The sequence below is a fragment of the Columba livia genome, chromosome 4 (assembly GCF_036013475.1).
Source record: "Columba livia isolate bColLiv1 breed racing homer chromosome 4, bColLiv1.pat.W.v2, whole genome shotgun sequence".
In the NCBI taxonomy this organism is placed as follows: domain Eukaryota; kingdom Metazoa; phylum Chordata; class Aves; order Columbiformes; family Columbidae; genus Columba; species Columba livia.
The window spans coordinates 6,294,755-6,310,488 of record NC_088605.1 but is presented as its reverse complement, the minus strand read 5'-3'; the positions used below and the strand labels follow the sequence as shown (position 1 = coordinate 6,310,488).

Here is a 15,734-nt window from a genome sequence, read left to right as displayed (position 1 = left end):
CAAATTGGTCCTTTAGTGGCACATTTTGGGGTTGCAGGAGGAATTGAGGAAGTGCTTGTGGTGTTTTCCTAACATCCTGATGAGCTTTGAGTGGTTGTAAGAACATCATCCCAGCTAGATACGTCACACCAGCCATATATCCACTTGCCAGTGATGATTCCCAACAACCATTCAAGCACAGGGCTCAGAAAAGGCATTAAAGAAGGAAGAGTTACCTCTCCTGTGTGTGTCAGAAAACCACATCTCCACCCAGCCTGCAGCACCAAGTGGGAGTGTGGGAGATGACTTTGGTGGTCTTTCTGTGTCTACACTGTGAACAAACAGCATTTATTTCCTGCCAGGAGAGAAAACCTGTATTTCACCCTGGAGGGCAAGTTCAACTCCAGTTCAACTCAAGTTATCAGGTGTGGTTTGGGGTGAAACACACACTGGACACCGTCAGGCTGTCCGGGACCCTCCTGCTGGTGGGAAGGGATGGGGAGGAGGTGGGGATGGGGTGGCCCGCCCTGTAGGGCTGGATCCTGCTGCAGAGGTGGGAGGACAGGTATGGTGGTTGTGACATTCGAACTGTCTCCATGCTAGTTGCTTCCTCAAAGCAGCTTCCTCGGCAGGATCACTGCAATCTCCTTGATCCCACCTGAACCTCCACATGCTTCGGCCCTGCCAGTCGCCTTGTGGTGACTTGCATATGTTTGTAAGGAAAGGGCCTGTTGCCCAATTTCTACGTGAGCTTGTGTGGGTTTTGGAGACTCACACCTCTTTATAGCAACAGCAAAGACACCTATGATAATAATGAAAAGGCCTTTAATACTTTAATGAACACATTTAACTCAGTAAAATGATGGGCATGCTCAGGGTCTCTAGATTCTCTTGCTGATTCTCTTGCAGGTGATGTCTCCTATGGTCATGGTCTGAAAAACAAATGGAAAAAGTTAGGTTTTCACAGCGCTTGGCTCCAAACTCTACTTGGAAAGGATCTGGTCTTGCAAAACGTAACAGGACTAATCCCCAGTCTGTCTCCTATAAACTGATTTATTAAAGCTTTAGATTTCATCATGAATACCCCAAATCAGATAAGGATAATCTGACATTGCTCAGCTGGGATTAGTCTGCTGCACCTCTCTGTGAAAGTGCCAGGCCCAACCACAAACATGTATATCTGGTTGGGTGAGAACATGCCTTAATTGCACGAAACTTTGATCAGAAATGCCTACTGGGGTTTCAAAGAATGCTTTTTGGGTCAGACTATAAGGAAGAACCGCCTTCGGTGCCTGCCCACTGACCAGCTTTGGCTGCAGGGGCCAAGTGCAAGCACATGCGTGTCTCCAGTATCTCTCTGAGGTAACCAGCATCTTGGCAGGCTTTGTAGGACCAGAACCCTGGAGGTAGCTGTAGACAATGTTATTCCAGCCATTGCTCCTCTCTTTGACACTTACATTGGTGATGGTGTCGCCGTTAAGTTCAGTGACAGATTGCACTCCTTTCGCGGTTCCAATCAGTTTGTTGTCACCTTCCATGTGAACAATAGCCTGGTAGAGAGGGGATGAGAGAGAGACATTCATGTTATCACTGCAGACCTTATCACTTCCTGCGTTTTGTCCTTCGCCTTCTGTATTCAGCTGCCACTGTCCCCTCTGCGAGCTGTTTGGAGCACACTGCTTCCTCAGAGGTTTCCCAGGAGGAGTTGGAAAGAGGGTTGTGCTGGTGGTGACTACAGCACAGCAAGGGTGTGGATGTTCACTTCGGGCTCTACAGTGGTGCGGTTTTGCTGCCATACCTACCTGTCTCCCCTCCAAACAAAGAATCCCTCATGGCTTCTTGCACTGTTAGATGCCAGAGCAGGGATCCTCAGCATCACACCAACATGAGTTTTGGGGAAGAAGATGGACAGCTTTTCACCCTGACAGTTCTTGTGCCTCCATGCAGCCCAGCTGCTCCTTGGGGCAACTCCTCATGCAGCACCAAGACCAAGACGACCCGCACGCCTCCAAGGAGGGGACTGCTGAGCACGCCAGATTGTCTCCTCTCCACCATCCACCCAGTGCACATTGCAGCAGCAGCCTCTCTTGGTTTGGCCTGATGGGGAGCTAGGCAATGGCGTGGGGCTGGGAGGAGTCACTGTCAAGGTGGGAGATGATTAAAAGAGATTTCAGAAATACAGTCATGGCTGGAAAGTTCTCAGGGGCACAGGCACACCTGCTGAGTCTCTGAACCTCTAAGGAGCTGCACATCTAAAAAGGCCACAGACAGCACCAACACCCCCAGGGCAGCTATCATTGAAATGACTCAAATAAATAACTCAGAAAAAAATGTTTCTGTTCATCTGTCTGCCCAGCTGTAAGACACATTTGTCTGCCCTTGAGCTGCTGATTTATAGAGGGTGAAGCTTTTCTAATAGCTGTTTTCCCCTAGTTTTTTGCACAAGGGACATTGGTGATGCTGGAAACCATGATACAGTCAGTACAGCTATCAGAGCCTGACTCACAGGGGCATTTCTTTGGTGATCATTGCTCCTCCTTTCAAAAGTCCCTATAATATCATCTTCTGTTGAAGGTGAGAGGCAATATTTGCCAGTAGTGCTGTCTTGACATTTTATGAACCATTGGAAACTAATATCCAGGAACGGGAGCTGACCCAATTTCAAGGGTGATAAATCCTCACCTTGCCGAATCATCTCACCTGGTGTAAACTGAAGCAGTGGAAAAGGCTAGCAGAGAAGCAAACAACTTCTGGGATTTAAAAGAATTTATTGTTTTATAATTCATTAGCTGACCTTCCTGCACTACCTTTAAGTCAACAAAATGAAAGTGGGGGTATGCTTCGTGTTGCAACATCACAGAAATTCAACCCTTTTCCAACCCGCATCTCTTAGACTTTTTGCTGTCAGAAGGATTTACCAAAGCATCTCTATTACCCTTTTCCAAACTGGCCATTAAAGTAGCTTTAGGAATGCAAGGCTTTGTCAGCAGAAGTGCTGGCTGGGGAGCTTGCATGGTGTTCTGTAAGAGTGAAAAGGGGAGGTGGGAACTTCAGAGACTTGGGCTCTGAGTTTCTCAGGAAGGTGGCTCTGAAACACACTGTCATTTTCTGAAATGTGTCCCTAGGAGCCTTGCTGAGGACCTGCAGGGAGCAGGGCAGTGGGTGTTACATCTGCGGGCTTGGTTACAGCGATTAACCCCTTCCCGTTATATTCAATTATGTGTGCAAACTGAGAGAGACAGAACTGGGCTGGGGGATTATCCAGGTCTTTGCCCTGTGTCAGCTTTAACACCCATGGTCTGGTAATTCCCTTTGGCTCAAGTGCAGAGGGAATGTCTGGAAAGGAAACTTAATGTCCCTTAGCCCCTGTAGCCCTGGCAGAAGAGGAGCTGGTCACCCACCTTGGCCTTCTCTCCTGTCATCAACTCCATATCGTACTCCTGCCCGATGGTGAACTCGTTGTGAATTACTTTGGAACCAGTGGTCACGGTAACCTTGAAATGTTTCCCATCCTGCACTATTTCCGTGATGCTCTTGAGGTCTTTTCCCTTCTGGATCTGTTCATCAGGAAGCCCTGTCCAGGAACAAGAGATATTAGGTATATCTTGGAGCCATCGGCGAGCAGATTCCTGCTGCCAAATGAATGTGGCAGGACTTGGGGACGCCCAACTGTGAGGATTTCTATTCCAGTGTGGAAAACCTTGCAGTGATGATGGTTTCCTAAGGACCACAAGGCCCTGAGTCTACTGGGGAGGAAGAATAACAAATGCTGTCAGTCTGAGTTTTGTGGGGGAACGAGACATCTCTCTTGTCTCACCCACCTGGCTGGGAGCAGAACAGCTACCTCTCTGGGTAATTATCACATGGAAAGAAAAAATCCTGTTTTACTTTCTTTGCTGGGAGACAAGCAGAGAAAATGGAATAAATTGAGGCAGAATGATAGAATCAAGTGAGTTTTTTAAATGAGAATCAGGGTCCCTAAGAACCAGTTCATTAAACTCTTCTCCCAAAGCCTGAAGCTGCTCTGACAGGTAAAGCACATCTGGCACATAACTGTGCAGAAGGGGTGCAAAGCCTCCTGAATCCCTGCAGGAACATGATCCATGTCATGGACACTGGTGGAAATTCAGCTAGCCACATTCACCATCAGGCATTTAAACAACCCCCACTATTTTTCTGATGAACGGTGGAATCTGGGGCTTTGCAGCATCGTCGAGCAGCAGCGCTGTGGGCTGAGCGATGTCCTGCTCACCCTCAAATTCACAGCCCGATGGAGCAGATCTGCAGCTGTCTTAAGCCACCAAGGTCCCGCTGGCTTGTCATGTGTCTGCTACACTTTGCTGTGCTGGCTGCAGAGACTGCTGGGACCATTTTTCTGCAAGTCACAAAATTTCACCCAGCATCTCCTGACCTCCAGCCACCAGCCAGAGAGATGCTTTCTCTTCTGAGATCGCATCACCATGCTCATGCATTAAAAAAAAACAAACCAAACCCCAAACCAACAATTGCAAGATGACAGACAGAAACAGGAATTCTGAGAGAAGCTTTTGATCTACATCATCAACACATTTGGACTCCCAAATGCCAGTGGGATCTGCAGAGGCAAAGCAGCACATCCAGGCACTTACCAAGGGCTTTCATAAAAGGCTCAAAATTTTCCTGGGACTGCAGTTGGTATTTTCCAGTGAAGCTCATGATGGAAAGGCTCTCTGTGCTCCCAACACAAGAGAAGGTGCCTTGCTGGTGAGCAGAGCTTGGTTTTATAAGGTCCTTTTGCCCTGAAGGCTGGTCAGAGGTAAGATGATGTAATTTTATGGCTGTGTTCAAACATTAACATAAAACTGGGCAATGGTCAGTGATAAATTGCTTTGCATTTTATGGACAACACGGGGGCAGGAAAAATCCCATAAACCCATTTTATGGAGGTAGCAACGTGGCATCCATAAAGAAGTTATTAAAAAAATAATAGTACAAAGAGATTATTATCAGAGGAACAAGCCAAATCATCTAATCAGTCTGGAAGCACTCATCTGGAAGAGGAGAAAGTGCTGGAAGATCATGGTCTCCTCTGGAGATGACAGTGGGGATGTTTCTCCTGGTTGATGTGTGCACGCTGGGTCTTGAGCACGAGCATGAAGAATAGTGGCCGCACACTAGCTGGGCTTGCTTGTGACTCCAGATACCTCTTGGTCCTCTGTAACAGTGGGTTTTGGTGTAGCAGTAGAACCCAAATCATCACTGTCGCCTAAGGAAAAAAGCATAACTCAGAATCAAATTCTGGGACTGAACTGGTCCATGCTAAAGGCTGTGGTTTAGTTCAGACTTCATCACTATGGCCTCGCCTCCAGAAAAGGGTTTTGTGTGGAGAGATGGACCAGTGATGCTAGTGATCAACCCAGGCTACAGCCAGGAGCCACCACTGAAACCCCCCTTTCCTTTCCATTCCGCAGAGGAACCACAGTCACTCATTCACCGAAGGAGCATCCCAGCCCTTGGAGCTGCATTTCTCCCAAGTGCTACATCAGCAGCCTCCAAGCCGGCCCAAATTTCTCACTCCAAGGCAGGACTCAGGTCCAGGCTCCTCTCCCATTGTGGTCCCCTTGGCCGAGTGGGTTGCGTTGCTGCATGGCATCTGAGCATCCGTCCTCTGCCCAATGAATTCCCCCTCCTTCCCAAAGTCACCAGCTCAGGGATTTTCCCCCTTTTCTCTCACATGACTTCTTCTTTTTGCAATTCTTCCATTCTACCTTCTCATAGCATCATAATCTGTCTCTTTCCAACTTGGAGATTCTGCCAGAGCCCTCTACAGCCACTTGCGTACACTCTCTGCTCTGCCATGGAGCACAGTGATGCTGCCTGGGCCAGATTCAGCTTCAGTTTCTGGTTAATTAGTACAGGCAGAGTCTGCCTGATGAGGCAGGAGAGGGAAAACCTCTGCTGGAGGGGCAGATGAAGTTGCCTGGGGCAGCACTCATGGGGGAGATCAGATCATCCCTCTGGGCAGGTTCAGAGAGCACTCATGGTGGGGTGGATTCAGCAATTTCTCCAAACAGCTTTTCAGCTTTTTTCCCTTTTATCCTGGGCTTCCCAACACGAATGATGTCGCCTTAGGAACTGCATTTCATTTTTTCCCCTGCCCTGGGTGTGACCCTGGGGTCACGCAGGGCTGTGGCGCCACGTCTCTTTTCAGTGTCTTCTTCATGGGGACAGTGGTGACTGACCCCTCCAGCCATGTCCTGGCAGCAGATGGAGCTGGCAGCTCCCTGACTCCTGCCAGGTAATGTCCTCTGGCCATGGACCACCTGGGACCACATGTGTGTCTCCCATGCAACCACGTCCTGGACCTCTGGCTGCTCCTACAGGCAATTCACATCCCCTCATATTGCATAAGGAGGAAAGAGATCCAGTCACCCGACTCATTTTGGAGCCCAGAGCTCCTGATGCGTTGTGGAGTGGTAACCACAGGAAAGGTCCTGCTCTGCATGGCTCATTTTCCCCACTGTCATCAACAGGAGCTTCCTGAAATTGCAGTTTTCATTGATTTTTAAAGTGAGATGCACGCTCAGACTGGCCACGTTTGACCATGTTAGATTGGATATCAGGAAAAATTTCTTCCTGGAAAGGGTTATGAGGCATTGGAACAGGCTGCCCAGGAAGTGGATGAGTCACCATCCCTGGAGATGGGTGGACTTGATGTTCTTGAGGATCTTTTCCAACCAAATGATTCTATGATTATATGACTCTATATCCTGCTGCTGGTGCAGATGCCCACTCCTCACCCATTTCCACATGAGGGATAGCGATAGGGGCTGGTCACTATGTCAATGCGGACAGACCTTTCTCAGGTAACTCCAGCCACATCCAGTGCAACGATAACCTTTAAGCTGATGTCTAGATGAGCCAAAGAAGAGAAATAGGAGAAACACCTCGTGACCAGTGTCCCAGGGGTGCCTATCCTCTCTGGCCTCTCCAAAAGAAGCCCACATTTCATATTAGCCAAGATTAAACCAATCTTAAGTGCCTGAAGTGACACCTTATTCTTCCTGGCCCCCAAGGAAGCTGGATATCTCAGCCACCACAGACTTCCCAGGCCCACACTCTGCCTGGGAGACCCATATCAGCTTGAAATGAGATACAACCACCCAGCTAATGAGCTCTGAGCTGGGGAAAGGATTAGAGAAATCCCACTAGGTTTTGTCCCACAAGCTCTTAAACAGTTATCATGCCTGATCTGGGCAGCTGAACCACTTAAAAAACCACGAGAAATTGGGTGAGAACTCCCACTGGACAAGCCAGGCTCCTAAGGTCTGAATGTGACCCACCAAATGTTAAAAGGAGAATAGAATTGTTCAATGCTCTCTCAGAAAGTTGTCATAAATGGGCAACTCATGAGACAATTCACCCCACTTAGGACCAAACTTGTTTTCCGCAGGTATCTTCTCCTATTCTCACTTACTGTGGATAGATATAATGCATTTATGCTCACAGCTTCGGCGTGTTGGATAAATGTGGACTATAGATCACTGTGGTTGGGAAATGCAACCAACTGATTTTTGATCAATGATCAAAAATAAAACTTTTTGTTTTGTTTTTGTCTGCAAGTGTTCTGTTGGACTCATCTTCTTTTATTTCCTGTAGCAAAGAAATGCAAAAGTTCTTATAGAAAAAGAAGAAACAGTTACTGAATTAAATTTATCCAGGGTAATTATTATCTAGCCACGCCTGCTGGGCAAACAGCAGGTGAGATAAACTTAATCTCAATAGCAAAGTTCAGAATCCTTGTACATCTTCCCATCAGAATACAGGGCCTTTTAAAACATGACATCACTTTAACTTTCCAGGGCCAAAAATATACACCTGACTGCATGAACAAAAGACTGAGTCAGCTGACCGTTTGATTAAAACTAAATCCATACCATAATAACTGGACCTGGTTTGTAGAAAGAGAAAAGGCATAGGTCATTTTCAAAAATCAAAACTTCTCAGCCCCCTACTAGCCATGGAAGTATCTTGTGTCCCAAGGTGATGAATTGGTGAAAAAACAGTTGTAAGTGACCTCTGAAGGTCTCTGTTTCAACCTCCTGCTCAAAGCAAGAACATCACCAATAGCAGAGCAGCTCAGCCATGGCCTTACTCAAATCTCAAAAGCCACCTCTCTGGCTCTCTGGGTACCATCCTGGGGCTGCACCACCCACCTCTCAAAGAAGAGGTGTCCAACCCAAACCTCCCAAAGGGCAATCTGTGGCTGGTGCCTTCGGTTATAACAACTGCTATAACCAAAAATAATCCCCTTGCCTGGGATGCCCCATCCTGGCTCCCATTAACTAAACACTTTCACTCAGTGTCTGCCAGGGCACTGGAAATCCTCCTCCTATGTGCACTGCTTCTTGACAATTTGGATGTTGTGGTGGGGAACAGGATTTTGAGTCTTAGGGCTCCTGCAGCGAAAATCACAGAATCATAGAAACATTTTGGTTGGAAGAGACCCTCAAGATCATTGATTATTAAGCTAATACTGTCACTAAACTGTGCCCCTAAGAACCTCATCTATGCAACTTTTAAACACCTCCAGGTATGACGACTCCACCACTTCCCTGGACAGACTGTTCCAATGTCCGACAACCTCTTTTGTGAATAATTTTTTCCTAATATTCAATCTAAGCCTCTCCTGGCACAACTTGAGGCCATTTCCTCTCATCCTATCACTTGCTACTTGGGAGAAGAGACCAACACCCTCCATGCTACAGCCTCCCTTCAGGTAGTTGTAGACAGCAATAAGGTCTCCCCTCAGCCTCCTTTTCTCCAGGCTGAACAGCCCCAGTTCCCTCAGCCGCTCTTCATCACACTTGTGCTCCAGACCCCTCACCAGCTTCGTTGTCCTTCTCTGAACTCCCTCCAGCACCTCCATGTCTTTCTTGTCATGAGCGGCTCAAAACTGAACACAAGGTTTGGTCTCACCAGTGCTGTGTACAGGGAGATGATCACTGCCCTAGTCCTGCTGGCCACACTATTTCTGATACAAGCCAGGATGCTGTTGGCCTTTTTGGCCACCTGGGCACACTGCTGGCTCATGTTCAGCCTGCTCTGCCTCCTCCAGTTTGAACCAAAACTTTGATTTAAGCTCTGAAAAGGACTTTACAGCTGGAGCTCTGTGTGGGGATAGGCACTTTGCTGTAGCCTGGGATGGGGTACCTGGCAGCCCTGTGGAGGTCTGGGAATGTCTTCATGTGCCTCTGCCTCTTCTCTTACTCTTCTTATCCATCCCACCAGTGACTCCCCAGGCTTTGTGAGGCCTTTGGTTTCACCTCAGTGCTTTGGGAAGCTGGGACTGGACTCTACAGCAGGATTTTCTTAGCCAAAATGTGAAAGGCTACAAGCCAGGTCTCTTGCTGATTCAGTCATGGATTTCTCCAATGCAGGTGCAGTGGGAGACCCCAAACGCCCTAGTCACTTTTTGAAAACCTTGATCACAAGCTTGCCAATCACAAATCCCCACATGGCTTTCCCTCTGCCTCAACTCATATTATTACTTGGATCATCCCTTTTTCTCCTGTGCTTGTACCTGAGAACCTGGTCCACTGCCCAGTTTTCACATCTTTGTTCTGATTATTTTTATCCTTGAGGAACAAAGGTTTCTTCCGCAGGCCACATGGCTGCATTACTTCAAAAGGTTGGATGGGATGGGAAAAGATGCTGCTGCTTCCATTAACTTTCTCTCCCTCTTAGTTTCCACCAACTTTTCATCGTGCTGCATTGCCAAGACAGCACTGGGATTAAATAAAGCACCTTTCCCAGCTTTTTCTCTTTTTGAAATGTCTGTGGCAGTCTGCTGGCGGCTGCCTGCCTCCAAGCTGTAACTTCTAAGCTGTAGACATGCAAGTGCCGGTTCATTTTGGTTTAGATTAGATATGCCATTATCAGAGCCTCGATAAGACTGCCGAAAGCGGCAGCTTGTACAGAACACTGCCACTTGATAAATCTTTCCATTAAGGCTAAAATTCAGCGAAGGGCAGCCCTCAACCCATGTCATCTTATCACAAAGGTCCCAAAGGGAGTAAAGGCTCAGTATTGCTTATCCAGTGTCAAGACAGTTCTTTCCTTGTAGGAAGAGACCTGTCGCTGCCTTGGTTTGCTTGCTGATGATCACCTGAGGAACAGAGCTTGCAGAAGAGCTGGCCTTTGGCTTTGGGGTCTTGTCTTTCAGCAGGACCAAAGCTGCTGGCTGTGACACTCATACTGCCCTCTCTTACCTCAAACATCTTCAGTGCTGTGCTGTGACCTCTCTCTGGGCACATGGACCCCTGCTCATGCCCTCAGAGGGCAGGTAGTGCCCTTGCAGCTTGGCCTGTGGTGGGATGAGGCTGTCCTCCAACCCACCACCCACGTTATGGACTGAAAACAGTGCCCATTAGTTATGGAGCTAGTTTGTGCCAGGGCAGGGAAAGAGGAAGTTGGGAAAGAAATGGAACCATTAGCAGTTAATGTTCTTGAGTGGGGAAGATCTGGAAGAGCTAAAAGACAACCAACAAATGGTTAACCAGTGCAGATGTGTTTCGTCTCACCCCACCACACATCTGCAGTGCAGGTGTCTGCACCTGATCCAGGGGCATGAAGAGCCCCTGAGTCGGGATAAGCAAAGCTTCATCTGACCACAGGGCGACGTGCATGTTGGGATGCAAAGAGCAGCATCCTCCAAGTGTCTACAGGTTGTCAGATGATCTTCAGTCCTGGAGGGACACGTGGCTGTCACTCTGGGCCTGTGCTCACCTCTCCAGCTGGCCTGAGCTCTCCTCAATCATGCTTTATGAAGCACAGCGGCTCACTTAGTGACTGCTCACAGTGGGTTGCAGCTAATTAGTCAAGAAGAAGTTCTCAGGCCTATACAGGAATGAGGAGAAGCCTGTGCATCTGCATGACCTGCTGTTTGCACATGAGTCCTGATGTGCATCTCACCACACACGTGCACTATATGAATGTCTTGTGTCCCGAAATGGCTTTTTATAAATGTAATATCATTGTCAAAGCAATTGACATGGTGTCCTAGACCCATGACATCTAGCAGAGCCTCACACTCTGGGATGATCATCACCCTGGTAGCTTGACAGCTCCAGAGCTAATGTGCAGATGCGCTGTGCCAAAGACCACTGTTCCTGTCTCTCTCTGAGCCAAATATGTAACCACAGTTTGCATTTAATTTAAGGAAAGTCTAAACAAAATCCCCAGAGACCTTCCCTAGCAGATGGTGCTCCTTGACTAGGGAAAACAATGACACAAGAGCGATGTACCGACCAGAGGCTGAGTGCTGAGGTAAAATGCTGCAGCGAGGATGGCAGAGAGATTTCAGGAGGTCTGAGAGCACCTGAGTTTTCACCAGGTTCACAGCCAGGGAGATGCTCCATGGGAAACAACCATGGTGCCAGCAAGGCCAGAGCTGTGGACAAAGTCCAGGATTGCCACTGCACATGTCCTGCTTGGTGATGCCGCCATATTTGCTACAAATCATCACCCTGAGCACAGGTATCCCTGTTTTGCACATAATGGAGCACAGAGACTGAGTGGCTTTCCAAAGTCACCTGGAGAAGCTGATAAAGCAAACGTGCTGTAACTGCTCAGCCACCACAGCATCTTCCTTGTTGAGTCCCTAGTGGGTGGTCATAGACCCCATATTCTTTGGGACTGCAGATTTTGAGATAAAATTTGTCCCTGTGGCTTAATGTAAACTTTGACGTACTAGCACCAGATTGCACAAGCTTTTCCAGGTTACAGCATCTTCAGCGTCCCACCACGGGAGCCAGCATTGCACAATCCCATCCTCGTGGTCTCTTTCTCCTCTACCTTTATGAGTAGGTCTTGCACTTTGGTCTACAAGACCCAAACTACAACACAGGTGTCCATGACCTTGTGGAACACCTCACAGTAAGGAAAGAGCATTGCATCCAGCTATGGGGAAAGGGGCAGAGTGTTGGAAGCTTCTTGCCCTGCAAAATCACCAGAGGTGGAGGTGGAAAAGTGTGTGTGTGTGCACATTTGTAGGTGAGAAGGGGTGTTGTCCCATGTGGAAGTCCTACTTCATGTCAGCTGAGATACTGACGACTTATATCAGACTTAGAAAGAGGATAAAAGAGACACATTTGCTGTAACAAAGGGACACCTTCATTTCTGCCTAACAGCTCCTTGACAAGAGACTTGAACAAATTATTCTGGGTGTGCATTTGCCTATGCAGCTGCAGACTCTCTCTGCAAACTTTCCTGATGGCCTTCCTGCTCTGGGTCCCCAAACCTCACCAAGTCATGCATCTGCCTCTGAGAAAGGCAGAACTGAAATAACAGTTTGATTTCTGGCCAAAAATTCACAGTTTTTACCTGGAAACTCCCATTTTCTCTGTGAAAGCTCATGCTTCTGCACATGAGAAGGGAAGAGGACACACAACTTCTTCATTCACCCCCAGTGACAGCCTTGGATATTTTTTCTCAGACAACATAACATGCTTTCCACTGGAACTATTCTGTACAGAGTAGTAAATGACACTGAAAAACCCCAAACATCCTTGTCACCCACTTACTGGACCTGCCTGGAGTTGCTTGGGTCACTCATCGACCTGAAAGCTTTTGTTTGTGTATGGTTTGCAGACACTGGCCAGCTCATGGACAGAGACAGGACTGGGAGATACGGGGAGATTTTCATGCTGGTCAGGCTTATGTGATGCTTTTCTATTAAATTTGGAGCATTCTGGTCCTGGTTGCGAGTTGGGGTCTTTCCACGTGCCCCATTCTGAATCTTTCCAGGGGATCCAGAGACCCTCCAGGGAGGAGGGACCAGGCTGGAAGAATGCTGATAAAACCTCAGGATGGACCTCAGGGAGAAGATGGGATGAACGTGAACAACCTCTTTTCTCCCTCAACGAGCCCTTGCATTGGCTCAGGCCACCCCCCTTGATAGCCTGCCATCCTGCTGCAGGACACTGCCCCTGCCTCCTCTTCCCCAGCTCCAAAATGGGGCTCTTTGGAGAGGTGTTTCCTGGCTGCTGCTTGAAATCGCAGTGGGATGGCTGAGTGCACGTGGCCCAAAACACGGAGGAACCTGTGGGAGGGTGGGAAAGGCTGGGTGCAAGCAGGACAAGGCTGCCCCGAGGCTGGTGTTGTGCATCTGTTCCATGAATGTGAGGCATTGCCGCCATCTAGTGACATAGGGTCATAGAATTATAGTTTGGGTTGAAAAGGACCTTCAGAGCTCATCCAGTGCCACCCCTGCCATGAGCAGGGACATCTTCACCAGCTCAGGTTGCTCAGAGCCCCGTCCAGCCTGGCCTGGGATGTCTCCAGGGATGGTTCATCCACCACCTCTCTGGGCAACCTGGGCTGGTGTTTCACCACGCTCAGCGTCAAAAATTTCTTCTTCATGTCTAACCTGAACCCCCCCTCCCTTAGTTTAAAATGATCACCCCTTGTCCTATCACAACAGGCCCTGCTAAAAGGTCTGTCTCTGTCTTTTTTATTGGACCCTTTTAAGTATGGAAAGGCCACAATAAGGTCTCCTCAGAGCTTCTCTTCTCCAGGCTGAACAACCCCAGCTCTGGTGGCTCTGGCAGAGCCTCTGGTCCCCAGTGCTCCTGGACCTGGGGATGCTCTGCTGGGGTTATCAAAAGGGGGCCCAAACTCAACACCGTGCTTGTTCTTGAAACATACAGAGGGGCCCATTGGTGGAGAGGACAGAAAGCTGCTCAGCAAACACAAAGCTGAGAGTGTCGCAGTGATTTCCTTCAGGTGCTGCAACACTCTGGGGTGAGACCTGAAATTTTGGGGGAACTTGTGAAGGAAACAAAGTTAACAAAGCTAACAAAGATGAGGAGAAAGCTGAGGTACTTAATACCTACTTTTCCTCAGTTTTTACCAGTAAGACAGGTGGCCCTCAGGACAACTCATCTCTGGAGGTGGTTGACAGAGATAGGAAGCCAAATAGGCCCCTTGTATTCCAGGAGGAAATAGTTGGTGATTTACTGAGCCATCTGGATCCTCACAAGTCTATGGAACCAGATGAGATCCATCCTAGGGTGATGAGGGAGCTAGCAGAAGAACTTGCCAAGCCGCTCTCCATCATCTTCCAACAGTCCTGGCTCACTGGGGAGGTCCCATATGATTGGAAATTGGCCAATGTTACCGCAGTCCACAAAAAGGGCTGCAGAGCTGACCCTGGCAACTACAGGCCTGTCAGCCTGACCTCGGTGCCTGGCAGGGTTATGGGGCAGATCATCCTGAACGGAATCACACAGCACCTTCAGGATGGACAAGGGATCAGACCCAGCCAGCATGGGTTTAGGAGGGGCAGGTCCTGTCTGACCAACCTGTTCTCCTTTTATGATCAGGTGACTCACCTGGTGGATGAGGGGAAAGCCGTGGATGTGGTCTATCTGGACTTCAGCAAGGCCTTTGACACTGTCTCCCATAATATACTCTTGCAAAAGCTGGTAGCCCATGGCTTGGACAAGTGTCCTCTACGCTGGGTTAAGAACTGGCTGGAGGGCCGGGCCCAGAGAGTGCTGGTGAATGGGGCTGCATCCAGCTGGCGGCCAGTCACTAGTGGTGTTCCCCAGGGGTCAGTGTTGGGTCCAGTCCTGTTTAACATCTTTATTGACGATTTAGATGAGGGGATTGAGACCATCATCAGCAAATTTGCTGATGACACCAAGTTGGGAGGGAGTGTCGACCTGCTGGAAGGCAGGAGGGCTCTGCAGAGGGATCTGGATAGGCTGGAAAAATGGGCTGATTCCAATGGGATGAAGTTCAATAAGGCCAAGCGCCGGGTGCTGCACTTTGGTCACAACAACCCCCTGCAGCGCTCCAGGCTGGGTGCAGAGTGGCTGGAGAGCAGTCAGGCAGAAAGGGACCTGGGGGTACTAATTGACAGGAAGCTCAACATGAGCCAACAGTGTGCCCAGGTGGACAAGAAGGCCAACGGTATCCTGTCCTGTATCCAAAACAGCGTGGTCAGCAGGACAAGGGCAGTGATCCTTCCCCTGTACTCTGCATTGGTGAGGCCACACCTGGAGTATTGTGTTCAGTTCTGGGCCCCTCAGTTCAGGAAAGACATTGAAGTGCTGGAGCGGGTCCAGAGAAGAGCAACACGACTGGTGAAGGGACTTGAACATAAGACCTATGGGGAGAGTCTGAGAGAGCTGGGGTTGTTTAGTCTGGAGAAGAGGAGGCTTAGAGGTGACCTCATCACTCTCTAGAACTACCTGAAGGGAAGTTATAGCCAGGTGGGGACTGGTCTCTTCTCCCAGGCAGTCAGCAATAGGACAAGGGGGCATGGGCTTCAACTCTGCCAGGGGAAATTTAGGCTGGATATTAGAAAGAAATTCTTTACAGAGACAGTGGTCAGGCATTGGAATGGCTGCCCAGGGAGGTGCTGGACTCGCCGTCCCTGGAGGTTTTTAAACTGAGATTGGACATGGCACTTAGTGCCATGATCTAGTAAACGGACTAGAGTTGGACCAAGGGTTGGACTCGATGATCTCTGAGGTCTTTTCCAACCCAGTCGATTCTGTGATTCTGTGTGAAAAAAAAAACTGGTTTCTCACTGCTGTATGTGCTCTTCTGCTTCCTTGGTCCTCAGCACACTTTGGGATGCTTTTGGTAGGTGGAGAGGCTGAGGAAATTGTGTCTGGAGGGATGAAAGATGTTGCAGTGGGAAAAAAACCAACAAAGTTGTAGAAGTCTGACAGCTGCCTTATCTGGGGTTTGCAAATACAGCTGAT

The 15,734-nt window shown here is 48.7% G+C and overlaps 1 protein-coding gene across 1 annotated transcript; it reads right to left on the bottom strand.

Moving 5' to 3' along the window:
* Positions 1 to 784: 784 nt before the first annotated feature.
* On the bottom strand, positions 785 to 4,763 carry FABP1 (fatty acid binding protein 1). The gene is made up of 4 exons (XM_005509957.3): positions 4,608 to 4,763; positions 3,381 to 3,553; positions 1,437 to 1,529; positions 785 to 911 (listed from the first exon to the last, which is right to left on the bottom strand). Exons 1-4 carry the CDS (start codon positions 4,672 to 4,674, stop codon positions 861 to 863), a joined length of 384 nt encoding a protein of 127 aa, XP_005510014.1. The 5' UTR covers positions 4,675 to 4,763; the 3' UTR covers positions 785 to 860.
* Positions 4,764 to 15,734: the final 10,971 nt, after the last annotated feature.

Coding starts and splice junctions, on each gene's coding strand:
- FABP1 (XM_005509957.3), bottom strand. CDS start 4,674: ATGAGCTTCACTGGAAAATACCAACTGCAGTCCCAGGAAAATTTTGAG. Junction 3,554..4,607: donor GCCTTTTATGAAAGCCCTTG/GTAAGTGCCTGG, acceptor GTTCCTGGACAG/GGCTTCCTGATGAACAGATC. Junction 1,530..3,380: donor TGACAGGAGAGAAGGCCAAG/GTGGGTGACCAG, acceptor CCTCTCTACCAG/GCTATTGTTCACATGGAAGG.